Here is a 16,419-nt window from a genome sequence, read left to right as displayed (position 1 = left end):
AACCTACTGGTCCTTGAGCAATTCAGTCTGAGCCCAGAGTAAACTAATCTCTCAAATTTGCCAGTAGTCTCGACACAGATAAGTGTACTTGTATGCAAAATATGCCATGTTCTAAGAAAAGTGGCAGACATGGATATCTCACTTGGTTCTGATGCGTATTAAATGAGAGAAAAAAAGATAACAAGCATTTACAGTCATAGCATGACTCTAACAGAATCATTTTTACTTACTTCCAAACTGAGAGAGAAAGGCACTTTCCAGCATGGTACCTTTCCACTTGCACAAGGTCTCCCCAGCGCTCTCGGATTAACATTAGAGTTTGGGAGTGCAAAACTTCTAACTGCAGTGATAAGCAGAAGGAATCTGATAGCTTTGGTTAAGCAAATCTAATTTATTACCTCAACAACCCATCAAGTAAAGGCAAACTACATTTAACAAGGCTGTGTTCCCAAAAAACTGGCTACGAAGAAAAGTTCCAGGATCATGTTTTCCCAATGATTCATCACAAAAAGTGTTACAGCTTGAGGCATAATTTTAGAGAAAAGGTTCATCTTTAATTTTGAACCAATATCAACAAGCCACAGATCCAGAAAACTCTTCAATTCATTCATGGTATAGAGAATGAGAATTAATCAAATAGTATTTATTTCTAAGCAATACTATGTTTAATCATTTTTTTTTTTGCTTTTACTTAAAAGGTCAACAGTAAAACTTTAAATTTAGTTTATTATATATGCACCACTATTCCACATACTGGACAGTTACTCAGTCATATTTCCATCCAAAAAAGTGGCAATGAGGTGGGGAGAGATGGGGTGCTGTAACTCATAATTAAGGACAAATGTGAAAGAGAAATACACAAAATCCTTACATATGCTTGTCTCTAATTTCAGAAGGATACGTAAGCAGTTGTACATGTCTTGCAGAGGTTTCTCATCAGCAAAGAGCCTAGACTGTACCAGCTGATGGATGAAATTGATTTGCATACTGTGAACCAAAGCTCGTCCGTCTTCCATTGGCAGGAAAGAAAAGCAGTTAGTCAGAAAGGTGTTCGGTGTGTCATAGTACCAACTAAGAAAGCATCTTCTATTAAGGAATTGTTAACGAAATTATCTGTGGAAATCTCGAGAAAATTATACTATGAGAAATAATGAAACTTTCAGTTAGTGAGTTTAATGACTGTCATAAAATCACCTTCCATTATACACATTTCGCATTCTGCAGGGATATTTTCATAAGATGAAAATGCCAAAACACTTAAAGCAATACTTATGATTTAAATAAGCATTTATTTAAAAATTAAAAATAAATAAATAAGCATTTATAACTTACCTCCTGTTTCTTTATCCTCAACTAGAATTTCTAGCTTGAGAAGACGCCATGGAACATCAGGGTCATCTCCCATCACAGTCAAGGTGGCTTCAAATTCTCCTTCAACTCGGAACTTGACCCGGCCATTTGCTTTTAGAAAAAGAAGTGGTATATTCTGACAGAAAACAAGCAACTTTCTGCTAACCTACAATTTCTAGACTTGCTTACAAGAAATTTTATATAGGTTGAAGCTTCTTTTGTAAACATGCAAATCGTTCAGTGGTTCCCACATAAGCCATGGCTAGCCTCCAGATAAAAAAAAAAAACCATCATAAAGCAAATCCTCCAACACATACGAACAAAATTTTCAGGAGGCTCAACTCTAGGACCACCACCTGCCTCCAGTCCCAGGGGGTCTCTCTCATTCTTCAGCTTTAAATATCATCACTGCGTAAATACTAAAGGGCAATGATATGGCTGACAATCAGATTCAACCGCTACCAAAACTGTGGCCCAAAGCTTCATACTGGAAGCTTTTTTTAAATGAAACCCAAAGAAGCTGCTTAAGAAAATATGGTAACAACTCTTAAAATAACAAACTTCAGTTACATACCAACTGTAAGATTTGCTAACTGAGGAGGAAGGTCTGTGGTCACAAGACGATGTCTAAGAATCTGATTCAGCTGATGAAGTGTGGCTTGTTTCTCAATCTTGGTAATTGGGTCTGGAGGAATAATTTTATCCTACAAAAAAATTGAAGTGATTTAGAAATAACATTCAAAGAGGCATATTTTTTTTACCTGTGTTTGTTTTTAGACAATGTTTTTTTTTTCACTTTACACAAGAGAATCTTATCCATTTCTTTGGTCCACATTCAGTGTCCATTACTATCATTCATTACAAAACCAAAGCTGCAACCCAGTCACTGAGTTACGACTCCATTGCAACCTGATCTTCAAGCTCTACTTCTGAAAGCAATTCTATGCCATTTAGATGACTTTCACCACTTCTTAAAAGCATAAAACACAATTGCACTAAGTCAATAAACTACCACAACCATAAATTCTTAAATTTTTCCAAAATATTACTAGCATGCTGTATTTTCACATCTGAAATAGATGTTAACCTATTAAGTCCCAGGATTTCAATTGTGCCTAACATTTATTCAAACGTCCCACGAGTGGTGTGTTTACTGCTCAATTTGTCTTTTTAGGTGTCCTATATACAGGACAAAGGGACATAATAGGTTGTTACATTCCCGTCTGCTCACAAACCAAAAAAAGGAACACAACTCACATCCTAGCCCCAACCTATCAAAAAACCTGCCATCTGGGTTGTAGCGGAAAAAAAGTGAACTGTACAAACTATTCGTCTTAAAAATGTCTTTTACTGGGCTTCCTGATACAGTAGAATCCAATACCAAAGCCGTTTCAGCTTTTAAGAATACTGAGACAAAGCACTTACCCTAATGCAGGTTGGCAGCCGTGGGTAAGACCCGGTAGTAAGCACATCAATGGCATATGGAATGGCAAAACTAGGCAGGCGTGCATGGACCAAAGCATCTCTAGCTAATGAGGCCAGACGGTCAGCAGTGTCCACAAACAGGATGGCTTGCTGGTCTAAAAAGCTTGAGATCATCTTCAAAGCAAGGGTAAAAGTATTAAGCAGCCTTGAATTTGAAAACTACCTGCACTCATTACCATTTATTCAAAGTAATCTCTGGCGTGAATTAAAGTAATTCTACCATATTTTAAAATATTTCTTCAAAAACTTTGCAGGAGCTTGCAGAAAGACAATATTTAATACATTTGCATTTGACATTAACAAAGTACTTTTTATTACTTTAAAGGGTTTTCCAATTCATTTTTCCATCTCAAACAGTATATATAAAATACCAAAAGTTAGGAAAAGTAAACACAATAAAATACTTTTTACTCATAGAGATTTCTAGACCTAATTGATAATGAAATAATTAATGGCAGAGACTCCTGAACCTAGATTGCCTTGGTCCCAATATGTTTACTTTTAAATTTAAAGAGGCAGAGAAACAGACATATAGAGGGGTCCCACTCCTTGGTTCAATCCACAGAAACCAGGGCGCCAAAGCCAGGACCTCAGTCGAAGCCTCCCCTTCAAGCCCAACTCCTTGAGCCATCAATGCTGACTCCTGGGTTCTGCATCAGCATATAGCTGGAGTCAGAACTAAACCCAGGTATTCATCTGTAAAAGGCGAAAGATTTACACGATCTGAAGAGAAACCAGAGTATATCCAGGTATTCATCTGTGATAAAGGCTAGCCCAGCTCTCCCATCATTCAGCTCACCGTAAAAACGTTTTCTGACCAAAGTCAGTAAGCACCAAACTCCAGCAGTACCAAACAATTTTATCCAGGAAGACTTGCACCAACCCTATGGGGAGGCCACAGCTAATCTAGTCCACACTGCTCCACCTTGAACATAGGTCTTTGGGATTAGCAACATGGCGTAGCAAGTAAAGCCACTGCCTGCAGTGCTGGTATCCCATATAGACTTCTGTCCCACTCCTGGCTGCTCTACTTCCAATCCAACTTTCTGCTATTTGCCTGGGAAAGCAGTACAGGATGGTGCAAATACCTAGGCCCCTGCACCCACATTGGACACCCAGAACAAGCTCCAGGCTCCTGCCTGCTGGCTTCTGATCAGCCCAATTCCAACTACCGCAGCTGTCTGGTGAATGGAAGTTCTCTGTGTGTCTCTCCTTCTCTATCTGTAAATTTTTTTTTTTAATTTTTATTACAAAGTCAGATATACTGAGAGGAGGAGAGATAGAGAGGAAGTGGAGCTGCCAGGATTAGAACCAGCGGCCATATGGGATCAAGGCGAGGACCTTAGCCACCAGGCCACACTGCCGAGCCCTCTACCTGTAAATTTTACCTTTCAAATAAAAGTAAAATAAAATCTTTTTTTAAAAAAACATGGATCAGGCCCGGCGGCGTGGCCTAGCAGCTGAGGTCCTCGCCTTGAACGCCCCAGGATCCCATGTGGGCACCGGTTCTGATCCCGGCAGCTCCACTTCCCATCCAGCTCCCTGCTTGTGGCCTAGGAAAGCAGTTGAGGACGGCCCAGGGCTTTGGGACCCTGCACCTGTGTGGGAGATCCGGAAGAGGCTCCTGGTTCCCGGCTTCAGACCGGTGCAGCACCGGCCGTTGAGCACACATAGGGAGTGAATCATTGGACGGAAGATCTTCCTCTCTGTCTCTCCCCCTCTCTGTATATCTGACTTTGTAATAAAAATAAATCAATCTTTAAGAAAAAATATGGATCATTAATGAAACCCTTTCTAAGCTACCCTGCTGAACTCATAATACACTAACTTAAGCTACATTTCTTCAACTTATATACCTAAGATAAAACTTTAGTTTTGAGTACCTTATTAATGAGTCTAAGTAGGTTTCTGATCATCACCATGTCCCTTTTCTTTCAAAAGATTAATTTTTTCATTTGAAATGCAAAGTAGGGCCCAGCACAGTGGCCTAGCACATTAAGTTCTCTCCTTGCTCAAACTGGGATCCCGTAAGGGCGCTGGTTCTAATCCCGGCAGCCCCGCTTCCCATCCAGCTCCCTGCTTGTGGCCTGGAAAAGCAGTCGAGGACAGCCCAAGGCCTTGGGACCCTGCACCTGTGTGGGAGATGCAGAAGAGGATCCGGGCTCCTGGATTCGGATGGGCGCAGCTCTGGCAGCTGCAGCCACTTGGGGAGTAAATCACTGGACGGAAGATCTTCCTCTCTGTCTCTCCTCCTATCTGTATATCTGCCTTTCCAATAAAAATAAATAAATCTTTAAAAAAATAATAATAAAAGCCAAAGTAACTAGTGGTGGCGGGGGGAGATCTCCCATTTGCTAGTTCACTCCCCAGACACCCACAACAGTCAAGGTTTGGTCAGGCCGGAGCCAGTAGCCTGGAATTCCACTTGGGTCTCCCATGTGACTGGCAGAGGCCTCATTCATTCCCTTTCTGAGTGCATTAGCAGGAAGCTGAATCAGAAGCAAAGAAGCTTGAAACTAGAAGCAGCACTGAGCAAGCATCCCATGAGGCAATTCAGGCCACTGTGCCATGATGCCCACCTCATATTCATTTTTTTTTTAAGATTTTTTTTTTTGTATTGGAAAGTCAGATATACAGAGAGAAGGGGATACAGAGAAGATCTTCCATCCGATGATTCACTCTCCAAGTGGCCGCAATGGCCAGAACAAAGCAGATCCAAAGTCAGGAGCCAGAAGCCTCTTCCAGGTCTCCTGCACGGGTGCAGGGTCCCAAGGCTTTGGGCCGTCCTTGTCAGCTTTCCCAGCAGGGAGCTGGATGGGAAGTGGAGCCACCAGGATTAGAACCAGTGCCCATATGGGATCCTGGCGTGTGTAAGGCAAGGACTTCAGACACTAGGCTACCGCACTGGGCCATATTCTTTCTTTTTTAAAGTATTCACAATCCAGCTATTAGTAGCTAATAATACTCTCCTTTAGAATTCTTTTACATTTTTAATTGATTCATTCTGTGATAATAATTCTAATCTGTCTGACTGGATCCCATTCTCACCAAACACGGATGAAGGCTGCAGGCACGGTGGCACAGCGAGCTAAACTCACATCCTCCATCAGAGTACCTAGCAGCAAGTCTCACCTTCACTTCCAAATTAGCTTCCTGCTAACATACAGCCCTGCCACTCCCGGGAGAGACCTATATGTAGTTCCAGGCTCCTGCTTTTGGCCTGGCCCAGTCCTGGCTGCTGTGGTCATTAGATGAGTGCATGAGTGGATGGAGTCTCTCTCTTCCTCTCAAATAAGTAAACTTTTAAAAAAAGGAAACTGGGGTGAACAGGAATAATTGTGCGTCTCATCTATTAACACACCAGCCTCCAAGTTACAAGGTCAGTGAGCTAACACAAGAACCAAACTGATGCTTTTCCTCTTTAATGCTCCTTGAACATACATTCAAATCCTGGGGACGGGGGAGTCAGCATTGTGGCAAAGCTGGTTAAACCAACACTTGCAGCCCCAGCTTCTCACACCAGAGCACAGGTTCAAATCATAGCTGGTTAAGCTCTAACTTCAGACCAGAAATGGTCTCCCCAAGAAACTGTTCAACCCATCTGGACAATAAGTAGCTGGACTCTATGCTTGGTATACGTTTGCAAGGAAAGAATCTTGATTGAATTTGAACTGTAATACTGCATCAAGGTGGAGGAATCCACCGGGGGGAGGGGCGTTGGGAGGGGTAGGGGGATTCCCAGAGCCTATGAAACTGTCACATAATGCAAAATAATTAATAAAAAAAAATCATAGCTGGTTAACTTTCGACTTGGTTTCCTACTTAAGGCAGAGGAAGACGGTCCAAATGCTTGGGCCCCTACCACCCATGTGGGAGACCCAGATAGAGTTCCTGTGTCCTAGCTTTAGCTTGGCCCAGCCTTGACTGTTGGGGCCACTTGGGGAGCAAATTAGCAGATGGAAAGCCTCTCTCTTTCTCTTCCTCTCTGTTACTCTGCTTTTCAAATAAATAAACAAATAAACAGTTAAAAGGAAAAAAATTATTTTGGTAGATTTTAACAACTCTGGTACACTTCCTTGCACGTCACTTCTTTGACTTCAAAAGAATGAGTCAAGGTCTGGCGTGGTAGCCTAGTGGCTAACATCCTCACCTTGCATATGCTGGGATCCCATATGGACACTGTTTCATGTCCTAGTAGTTCCACTTCCAATCCAGTTCTTTGCTTGTGGCCTAGGAAAGCAGTCAAGGACAGCCCAAAACCTTGGGAACCTGTACCTCTGTGGGAGACCCAGAAGAGGTTCCAGGCTCCTAGTTTTGGATCGGCTCAGCTCCCACCATTGCAGCCGCTTGGGGAGTGAATCAACAGATGGAAGATCTTCTTCTCTGTCTTTCCTCCTCTATGTATATTTGACTTTCCAATAAAAATAAATGAATCTTTTAAAAAAATGGAAAATGAAGTGAAGAACAAAAAAACTTAAGAGAAAAATGATTCAGGGGCCAGCACCATGGTTTTATAGTTTACGTTTCTACCTATAATGTTGGCATCCCATAGGGGAACCAGTTTGAGTCCCGGCTGCTCCACTTCTGATCCAGCTCCTTGCTAACACTCTTGAAATGGCAGTGAAAAAAGGCCCAAGTTCTTGGACCCCTGCACCCATAGGGGAGACCCAAAAGAAGCTCCAGGCTCCTGGTTTTGGATCAGCTCAACTCTGGCCGTTGTGGCCACTTACAAAGTGAAACAAAAGAATCTGTCTCTCTGTAAATCTGCCTTTCCAATAAAAATAAATAAACTTCAGTGATTCAATGTCAAAAGAATGCATGTTTGCAGTGACTTTCTCCTATGCAAGCAGCCACCTGCCAGGCCCTACAGCCTGTGCTCAACAGAGATTTAGAGAATGAGTACATGAACAAGCACACACACAAACGGTGTTATCAGATAAGGTCCATAAGGTCCGTGACCTTCAACAAGGCCTGAATTTTCTAGGAACCTTATCTTTTCTCACCTATAAGATACAAGAAAAATATTCATTGTCATTTTCACAGGATTTTCAGGAATCAATAAGCAAAACTAAAGGAGAGAACCTTGCAAATTCTATGAAAGCCTACAGAAACAAACCACTTTCCTTCTGTGTTCCAGTCTCCTATGTCAAGTCTCTCTGTGTTATGATGTCTTTTTCAGCCGGCAACCATAAATATTGTTTCCCTAGAAATTTTTTATACCTTATTATACAGAAATAGGAATACTTACATAAGTAATATCATCAAATCACAAATGAGTTAAAGCTATAATTGGAAACCATATTTACATAACATATATTTATGTTATAATTAACATTCCAAAAGCTATTTTATACAAAGTAAAGTTAAAAGTTGAACTCACCGCACATTTTTCCACTTTGCCAGCATTATCAGCCCATTTTACTAAAGCTAATAACCGAACGAACAGTTGGCGTGTTCGGCTTGCAAACTGCACTATTTCTATTTTCCTATAAAATAAAATAACTGTCAATGGACCAAAATATCAGACAGTCTTTCACAAGCTACTTCATCTGAACTTAAAACCAAATTAACCTTTGCTTATAACCACAACAAAATGACCCACCTAAAACACTTCTAAGTAGGAATTACTGTCACGTCTTTCGTACCATCTGCATGTTTTATTTTTTTATCTCAGTAACAAATCCAACTGTATATTCTAGCAATGAATATTTTTTAAATTAATTTTATAAAAGTAGCTTACCACATACAATAAAAGTAGCTTACTTAAAATATACTCAATACATGGATATATGGACATTAACAAAGTCATAGACAGGATCAAATTAGGGGTTAAGAATATGAATTTCATAACTGAAACTAGTAATTAGTGATGCTTTTGGTAAGGGAAAGGAATGAATACAGACCTTGACCAAAGCTTGAAGCTTAAGCCTTGCTATAAAAACAATGGCCCATTTTGATCTTATAAGAACCTTTCCTCACAGAGCCTTAAAAGCCTGACTACAAGTTTGAGGCTGTCAACCAGTGTTTCAGCTAGATTTGTCAACTTCACAGCAACTGCAAAACTGATCATCATTACACCTCATGGTTTACCTTGAGGAACCGAAGACAACATTCCACAGGTCAGGACTGGTGAAGGATACTACGCAAACTCCCTCTCCGTGGACTCCGACCTACTAATCTTAGCACAGCTATTCAATGACCTATTGATCCAAGCCAACTCTGTCTCACCAACACCACCACAATGCAGCGTGGTAAAATAAAAATTCCTGCTGAAGTACAATGCTGGCTGAAGGCTACAGAGCAGAGCCCAGCTCCTGTGGAGAGTGTAGGCAGCCCACAAACAACCTGCAGGACTTCCTCAGACATGAGCCAGCAACCTGACTAGGGGCAATATAACGACTGTTCCAATGTCCGTGGAAGACTGTAATGGATAAAACAGCATAGCATGGGTGAGACTGAGACACAACAGAAGTGTTAAACGGAATATTAACATCTAGCAGCCGCCTCAGGCAAAAGAACAAACCCGAAGTTACACTTTCCTCCCAGTCGGGGAGGGAGGAAAAAAAAAAACTGAACAATTATACCATAAAACAAGCTTATTTCAATTATCTCTTCCATCTCTAACTTTCTGGCTTCTGTCTAATTCTATCAAAAAGGTCACTTAGGCTTGGCAGGAGTGTAGCCACCAGTAATGCTAAAAGCCTTCCCAGTGGCTTGGTATTGAGGGGGGGAAAATCAAGAAGCCATAGTGTCAACGAGAGAGCCAAATAGCTTGTAGACAGTCATTACTATAAATTTCAATCGCATGATCTCTTTGAAGTCTTATTTTAGCTTGTTCCTTTGGCTTACAAAATCATACCAGTGTTAAGTCTTCAGCCTCAACCTCCAGCTGAACCAAAATTTTCTCAACTGTAAAACAGTAACAGCAATAGGCAAACACCAGCCAGCCCTCTAAAGATATTTACTAGCAACATTCTAACAAGCTGGTAAATTAGTTACCAACTTTTGAAAGCCAGCCTGCTTCTCAGCTTTTTCCACTACAAATGTATACATCTTCCTATACCCCTCAGGGCTTGACCCAGTTAGTCATTCAATCAAAGTTCACAGAATAGAAGGTCCAGAACTGGTCTCACTCCAGAAGTATTGTTAAGAGTCAACTGCATTTTCCTGGTGCTTCTTACAATCACCCTAGCCCACACTAATCATATTCACACATCAACATTCAAAGAAACATCAGTAAAAACACAAATTGAAAGCTTTTCATACCTTTCCACATCAGATTTCCTTGGCAATCTAAGAAAAAAATAATATATTAATTAAATATATGTATGCTTTCATAAAGGCATGACAATATTCCTTTGACCCACATATCAGCATTAAAAAAAAAAAAAACCTGAGTAAATGGTTACTAGAAGATGCTACCTACTTTTTAATGAGCTTCCAGCAAAACAGCTGTAAAGGAAAAATCAGCAAAGGAATATTTCTCTCCATTGAAAATACTTCAAAAGATACTGCATGAGCCACAAACATTGAAAAAGCCCAAGTCTCACAGCAGCATGCTGTTACAGAAATTCTGAGAAAACATCCTCTTAGTCTTCAAAGGAGTACCAGCCTCCTCAAATCCAACACATATCTTACTTCGAAGTAATAATCTCTGTTTTGTTATTGTGGATAAAACTGGAAGCTAATTACACAAAGGGGCCAGTGTCAGACAAGGGTTTTTACAGTAATTACAATTTGCATGGTGGTTAAATGGAAAGATACATTACTTTTAAATTTGTATATATTATTTGAGAAACAGAGATAGAGCTTCCTTCCATCTTCTGGTTCACTCCCCAAGTGCTTGCAATGGCCAGGGCTGAAACTGGGATCCAGGAACTCAACCCAGGTCTCCCATTTGGGTGGCAGGAACCCAATCATTGAAGCCATCACTGCTGCCTCTCAGGATCTGCATGGGCAGAAGCTGGCTTTGCCAATGGAATCCCAAGAGTACAATGCGAAAAGGGAGCATGTTAACTGCTTGGCTGAACATCTACCCTTGCTTAAATAGCTCCAGTTTAATATTTTGGCTGGCTTTCTAGTATTAATCGTCAGCAACCAATGTCAACTTCTCCCTAATAACATTAACATACCCACTGATGCTTAGAAAGGTCTGATCTGCCTGCTGAATCACCACATTTTGTTAACTATTGCTCCATGGTCCACATCTCAACAGTCTGAACAACACTCTTTATTCCGCCTCCCTACTCCAAACTATTACTTCTTGAATGATAGGTATGGGCTCCAACCTTGGAGTGCATGTATAAGAACTGCGCCTCATCAGTTGCTGATGCCTGTGCAGTGGACAGCACACCCAGATGCACACAGGGGACATGACAGCCAGTTCATCTAGGCCAGCAGGGAATGTCAAGTGCCTCATCAGAGGATGAAAAGCAGAACAGGTTGGACAGTTCTCCTGCCTAACCCTTGCAGCATGTTCCTGGTCTATGGATGCACATTGAAGTTGACTTGGTCAACCAATAGATCTTGGAAAGATTTTCTTAACCCTGGTGCAATGAAGCTGACAGCATCTCAGAACTATCAAATCCACTCCAGTAACACCCTCGGAACCCTTTTCCCCACATAGGGTCTCTAAGGTGTCACTAAAGGACTGTTCCTTATCACCAGGCGCTGATGTAGTTTGAAAAGCAGAGGGGGGAGACTCCCCAACCCCTTCTGCAGAGGAGAAAAAAACCGAAACATTTGCACCACCCATCCTTCCTTCACACTTAATTCTCCCCACCCTAATCAGAGAAGCACATGGGTGTGCATTCCTCTCGACTATGTAAACAATATCAAAAATAAAATAAAAATTAATAAATAAAACCCCTTTATGCAAAATCCAGGGCAGGCATTGTGGCACAGCAGGTTAAGAGTGCAAGTTTGAGTCCCAGCTACTCAGCATGTGATCCAGTTCCCTGCTAATGAAGCAGTGGCTGATGGCTATAGTTCTTGAGTTCCTGCCACTTACTTAGATGGGAGACTCAAATGGAGTTCATGGCTTCAGCCTCGCCCAGCTCAGGCTGTTGCAACCATTTGGGAAATGAACCAGTGGATGGAAGATCTGTCACTCTGCCTTTCAAATAAATAAGCAAATCTTTTTTAGGTTAAAAAAAAAAAGCCTATCATTTGAGGTTAAAAACAACAAACAAACCTAAAACGCAAATGTTTAGAAGAAGTAAGGCACAGAAACTTGGTTATACTGAAGTACAATGAGTTTACATGACTGAGATCCTGGAATTTGATATTTAACTAAGTTGCTATTTTTTTCCCCAGAAAATAAAATGAAAGCATGTATGTTTAGGGGAGGGCAAAGTTGAATAAGCAGAAGGAAAAAAAAAAAAAAAGCAAATCTGAGACCAAAACCAAAGCACTTAAATTTCAAATTCAATAGTCCACAGACAAGCACCACAAGCTGAAATAACTAACCATGTCCCTAAGAAACTCTTATAAAAAGCTTACCTACAATACTAGCTCTACATGAAAAAGTTAACTTTCGGGGATTCTACCTGAAACAACGAAAAGCAGACTACTTAAGAACTTTCATAGTACATTCCTAAATTAATTTTGGTTACCATAAACTAAAAGTGAGGAAGGTTCATTTATATACCTATTTATCCAAAGCATTAATTTGTTAAAGATTTACAGGACAGCCCTAAAAATTTGTTCATTCATATATTCAGTCAATAAGCATCTAGTTAACCTCCAAGTATGTGCCAGGGAAAATAGCAAACAAGTCAGAACCCCAGTCCTAACAGAACTTAACCCTAATGAGGGATAGGGCACAATTTACTAATCATGTCAGGTGGCAATCAGTGCTGTAGGGAAAATGGAAGAGCAAGAAAGCTCTAAGGTGGGAATGTGGCAGACACTATCAAAAACATCAAGAAGGGCAGTGAAGGTGGAAGAGAAGTGAGGAAGAGACTATCAGGACTTCAAATTTAAAAAGTAAGGTCGATTAGGCACACATCACATACAGTTTCAACACTAAGATGGTTACATGTCCTGGTTTGCCCGAAGTAGTTCCAGTTTATTCATGTTGAACCAACATTATTAACAGCACCGTCTTCACAAAAAAGTTCTGGTTTGGATCATAACTTTTATGGTCACAGTACATACAAGTGAATATAAAATGTTTCTAAGCAAGATTGTGTGCTATAAGAGAGTTCTGAGTAAAGAAGCCTAAATGGGGCCCAGGTCATTGGCTCAATTGGTTAATCCTTCCCCTTGCAAAGTGCCAGGACCCCATATAGGCATCAGTTCATGTCCCGGCTGCTCCACTTCCCATCCAGTTCCCTGCTTGTGCGCTGGAAAAGCAGTGGAGGACAGTCCAAAGCTTTGGGGGTCCTGCACCTGTGTGGGAGACCTAGAAGAAGCTCCTGGCTTCAGATAGGCTCAGCTCTGGCTGTCACGGCCACTTGGAGAATAAACCAGCAGATGGAAGATGTTTCATTCTGTGTCTCCTCTCTGTAAATCTGACTTTCCAATAAAAGTAAATAAAAAAAAAAAAAAAACCTCAGAGAAAATGCATGCTACAAAAACATTCTGCATGGATTTCAAAATGTTTCTAAACCACAATAAAATATCTTTTAATTCAATTTTTCCACAAACATTTTGAAGTAGCTTCATGCTGTTTTGAGATGGGAAAGGTGGCTTTTGGGGGAGAAACAGTGTTGAGACGAATCAGGAGTTTGGTTCTGGGCTACAGAGGTTGAAACACCCATTCAATAATAAAATACAGGCAATTGGATATAGAAATTGGAATGAAGAAGAAAACATACTGAAAATGCATGCATCTTAGAAAGTCCATGAAAAATGTGTAGTATGAAAACAGCAGCATGCCCAACATGGTAGCCTAGTGGCTAGGTCCTAGACTCGCATGTGCCAGGAACCCAAATGGGCACCAGTTCGTGTCCCAGCTGCTCCACTTCCCATCTAGCTCCCTGCTAGTGGCCTGGGAAAGCAGTGGAGGACGGCCCAAAGCCTTGGGACCCCCACATCCATTTGGGAGACCCAGAAGAAGCTCCTGGCTCCTGGTTTCAGATTGGCTTAGCCCCAGCCACTGTGGCTACTTGGGGAGTGAACCACCAGAGAAAGGATCTTTCTCTGTCTCTCCTTCACCCTGTAAATCTGACTTTCCAATAAAAACAGAAACTTCTTTTTTAAAAGAAGCATTGTGATTTCAAAATTCATCTTTTAATTATGTTTTTCCATTAACCTTTTTAAAGTACATGAACTGTGTGTATACTCCTATATGGTATATAGAAATCAAAATCATGGAAAGGCATGGAACTAATACTTCTCCTCTGATAATAAAACAGATGTTTCTCTCTTCATAAGCCACATCCTAAAGTGTTAACACAACATTATTCAAGAAATTTCTACAAATCCTTTATGGAAAAACTAATTACCACAATCATTAACAGCAGCAGTTCTCAACATGTTTTTCCCATAGCTCTATTCAGGGTAGGTGACCTACCTTCACACACATGAAACTTTCTCATGGACACTCTTAGGTTCTTGTAAGACTCAACAATGAACAGTACAGAGATGTGTACCACTAAAATCATTTCAGTGATGAAAGCTATTTAAATTTCTCATTAGACAGAGGCGGGCTTATTTATGTCTGTCTCATTCAGTAAAGTACAGTACATCAACATTAAGAATGGTTTAGAGAAATGGAAGCTATTTTAATTTTTGGAGTCACCTGCAACTATTTTAAGTCTCCAGCAACCATTACTGTGACACTGAACAGTCTAATTTTTGCATACTGCTGTTTTTCGACAAAGACCCCTGATCTGCAATCTTACCATTAGGGAAGAAAATTAATCTAGACTAAATTTTAATTCTGAACCTGACTTATAACGTGCAAAACGCAGCCCCCAAATTTTACAGAGCCTTTTCTTCATATACTGAAAAGCATTAGTATATTCTGTTCATATTCTGGAGGGATTAACACCCTAACCAGGCCCTAAGGCACTTCACAGGTAACTAAGTAATTTACAAACTCCCTACAACAACAGATTGGCTACAAAAAAAATATTTGATACACACGACAAGAGGACTTGCAACTCTTACCATCTTCTAGGAAAGAAAGTACTTAAACATACAATGTTGCGTTATTTTATACACCATCTCCTAGGTTGAAACTTAGAAGCAATTACACACCCTACATTCAAAACATATTGTCAAGAGGCTGTAAGACTGAATGCATGTCTTTGGGATTTTCTTTTCATTCTAAATGTGGAATATTCTTAAACCCTGAACTGTAATGTTGGAAGCTTAAAAGGTTCCAAGTCGGATGAAAATCCCAAAGACAATTTTCAACCCAAGTGTTAGCAACACGCCAAATGAACAGGTCTCCGTTGCCTGCACGCCAGAAAGCCCCTCCAATACAAAGCTTTTCAGCCACCTCCACTGAACGAACCCCTTGAGTTCCGAAATTCTCGACTAAGCCGCGCCGGGGAGAAACACGGTAGGGAGGGAGGCGCAAACCTCTCAATCGGTTGCGCGGGAAGAGATGGCTGGGAAGCAGGCTGGGGTTTCGCGGCACTTACAGATCCGTTAACACCAAGAGCTCTGAGTAGGCCCGGTGAAGCAGAAATTCGATCAGAGTGCTCAGTCGATAGCCAGGGCTAGCTGCAGCTGCAGCAGCAGCCGCCACGGCGGCTCCGGGAGGAGGAGGAGCAGGCGCTGAAGCCGGGCCACCGCTGCCCCCGCCGCCGCCGCTACCGCCGCCGCCTCCGGGCGGGACCAGCTGGTGATTCTCCAGCTGTACCGGGGCCATGGCGGCAAAGGGCTAGGATCGGTGCAGCGGCACGAGATGTAGCCCTGGAGCCTCCCGGGCAGTCGGTCACCGCGCCTTCTGCGGCGGGGCGCGGGCAGTGGAGCCGCCGCCTACCGCCGGGAAGCTTCAGAACAGGAAGCCGCGCTCCGCCCGCAGAGGCCCGCCCCCATGGATCGCCTAGCCCCTGGCCTCGGGGATGGAGGCGAGGGGCGGGGGAGGCACGGAGGGCGGGGAAGCCGAGTGGCCGCAGCCCGGCAGCGCTGCGCCTCCGCGACTGCTCAGAGGCCGCTCGGTCCCGCAGCCGCCGTCTCCATGTTGACGGGCGCAAAAGCGGAAGTCGTTAGGCACAGCGGAAAGAGAGACTCCGCAGAGGGGCCTCTCGAGAGCAACCCGAGCCGGTTCGCCCGGTCGCCCCGCGCGGTAGTGTTCGCGGAGGGTGGAGGTGGGGGGTGGGGCGGGGGCCGGCATTCGGGGGGGACGGGGGAAGGGGGGTGAACGGAAGAGCGCCCCGCGAGCCGCCGGAAACGGGGTGAGGACCGAGCGATTCGTCACCGTGGACGTCACCCGCTGCCCCGCCCTGACCGCGCCGCCGCCCGAGCCCCTCCCTGCCTCCCAGGCGTTTGTAAAGGTCACGATTATCCCTGAGGGATCGATCAGCGATCTCGAAAGTGGGGTACGGGTCCCACGGAGAGGCGGAGTGTGTGGGGGGAACCTTCCCTAAGTGTTCGTGAGTTCTGGTGGCTTTGGAATCGCGAAGA

The 16,419-nt window shown here is 42.6% G+C and overlaps 1 protein-coding gene across 4 annotated transcripts in view; it reads right to left on the bottom strand.

Moving 5' to 3' along the window:
- Positions 1 to 16,075, bottom strand: part of MED14 (mediator complex subunit 14) — an 82,272-nt gene extending 66,197 nt beyond the window's left edge. For all 4 annotated transcript variants that reach the window (XM_058659010.1, XM_058659012.1, XM_058659011.1 and 1 more), the window contains exons 1-8: positions 15,432 to 16,075; positions 10,102 to 10,128; positions 8,216 to 8,321; positions 2,776 to 2,949; positions 1,925 to 2,054; positions 1,333 to 1,461; positions 902 to 1,009; positions 231 to 363 (exon numbers count right to left, since the gene is read on the bottom strand). In XM_058659010.1, coding sequence (XP_058514993.1) covers positions 231 to 363; positions 902 to 1,009; positions 1,333 to 1,461; positions 1,925 to 2,054; positions 2,776 to 2,949; positions 8,216 to 8,321; positions 10,102 to 10,128; positions 15,432 to 15,661 — 1,037 coding nt within the window. In that variant the 5' untranslated portion in view covers positions 15,662 to 16,075. The remainder of the gene's footprint in view (positions 1 to 230; positions 364 to 901; positions 1,010 to 1,332; positions 1,462 to 1,924; positions 2,055 to 2,775; positions 2,950 to 8,215; positions 8,322 to 10,101; positions 10,129 to 15,431) is intronic.
- Between the last annotated feature and the right edge of the window lie 344 nt (positions 16,076 to 16,419).

The sequence above is a fragment of the Ochotona princeps genome, chromosome X (assembly GCF_030435755.1).
Source record: "Ochotona princeps isolate mOchPri1 chromosome X, mOchPri1.hap1, whole genome shotgun sequence".
In the NCBI taxonomy this organism is placed as follows: domain Eukaryota; kingdom Metazoa; phylum Chordata; class Mammalia; order Lagomorpha; family Ochotonidae; genus Ochotona; species Ochotona princeps.
Note: the sequence above shows the minus strand (reverse complement) of the source record. Positions and strands in the feature narration are given on the sequence as shown.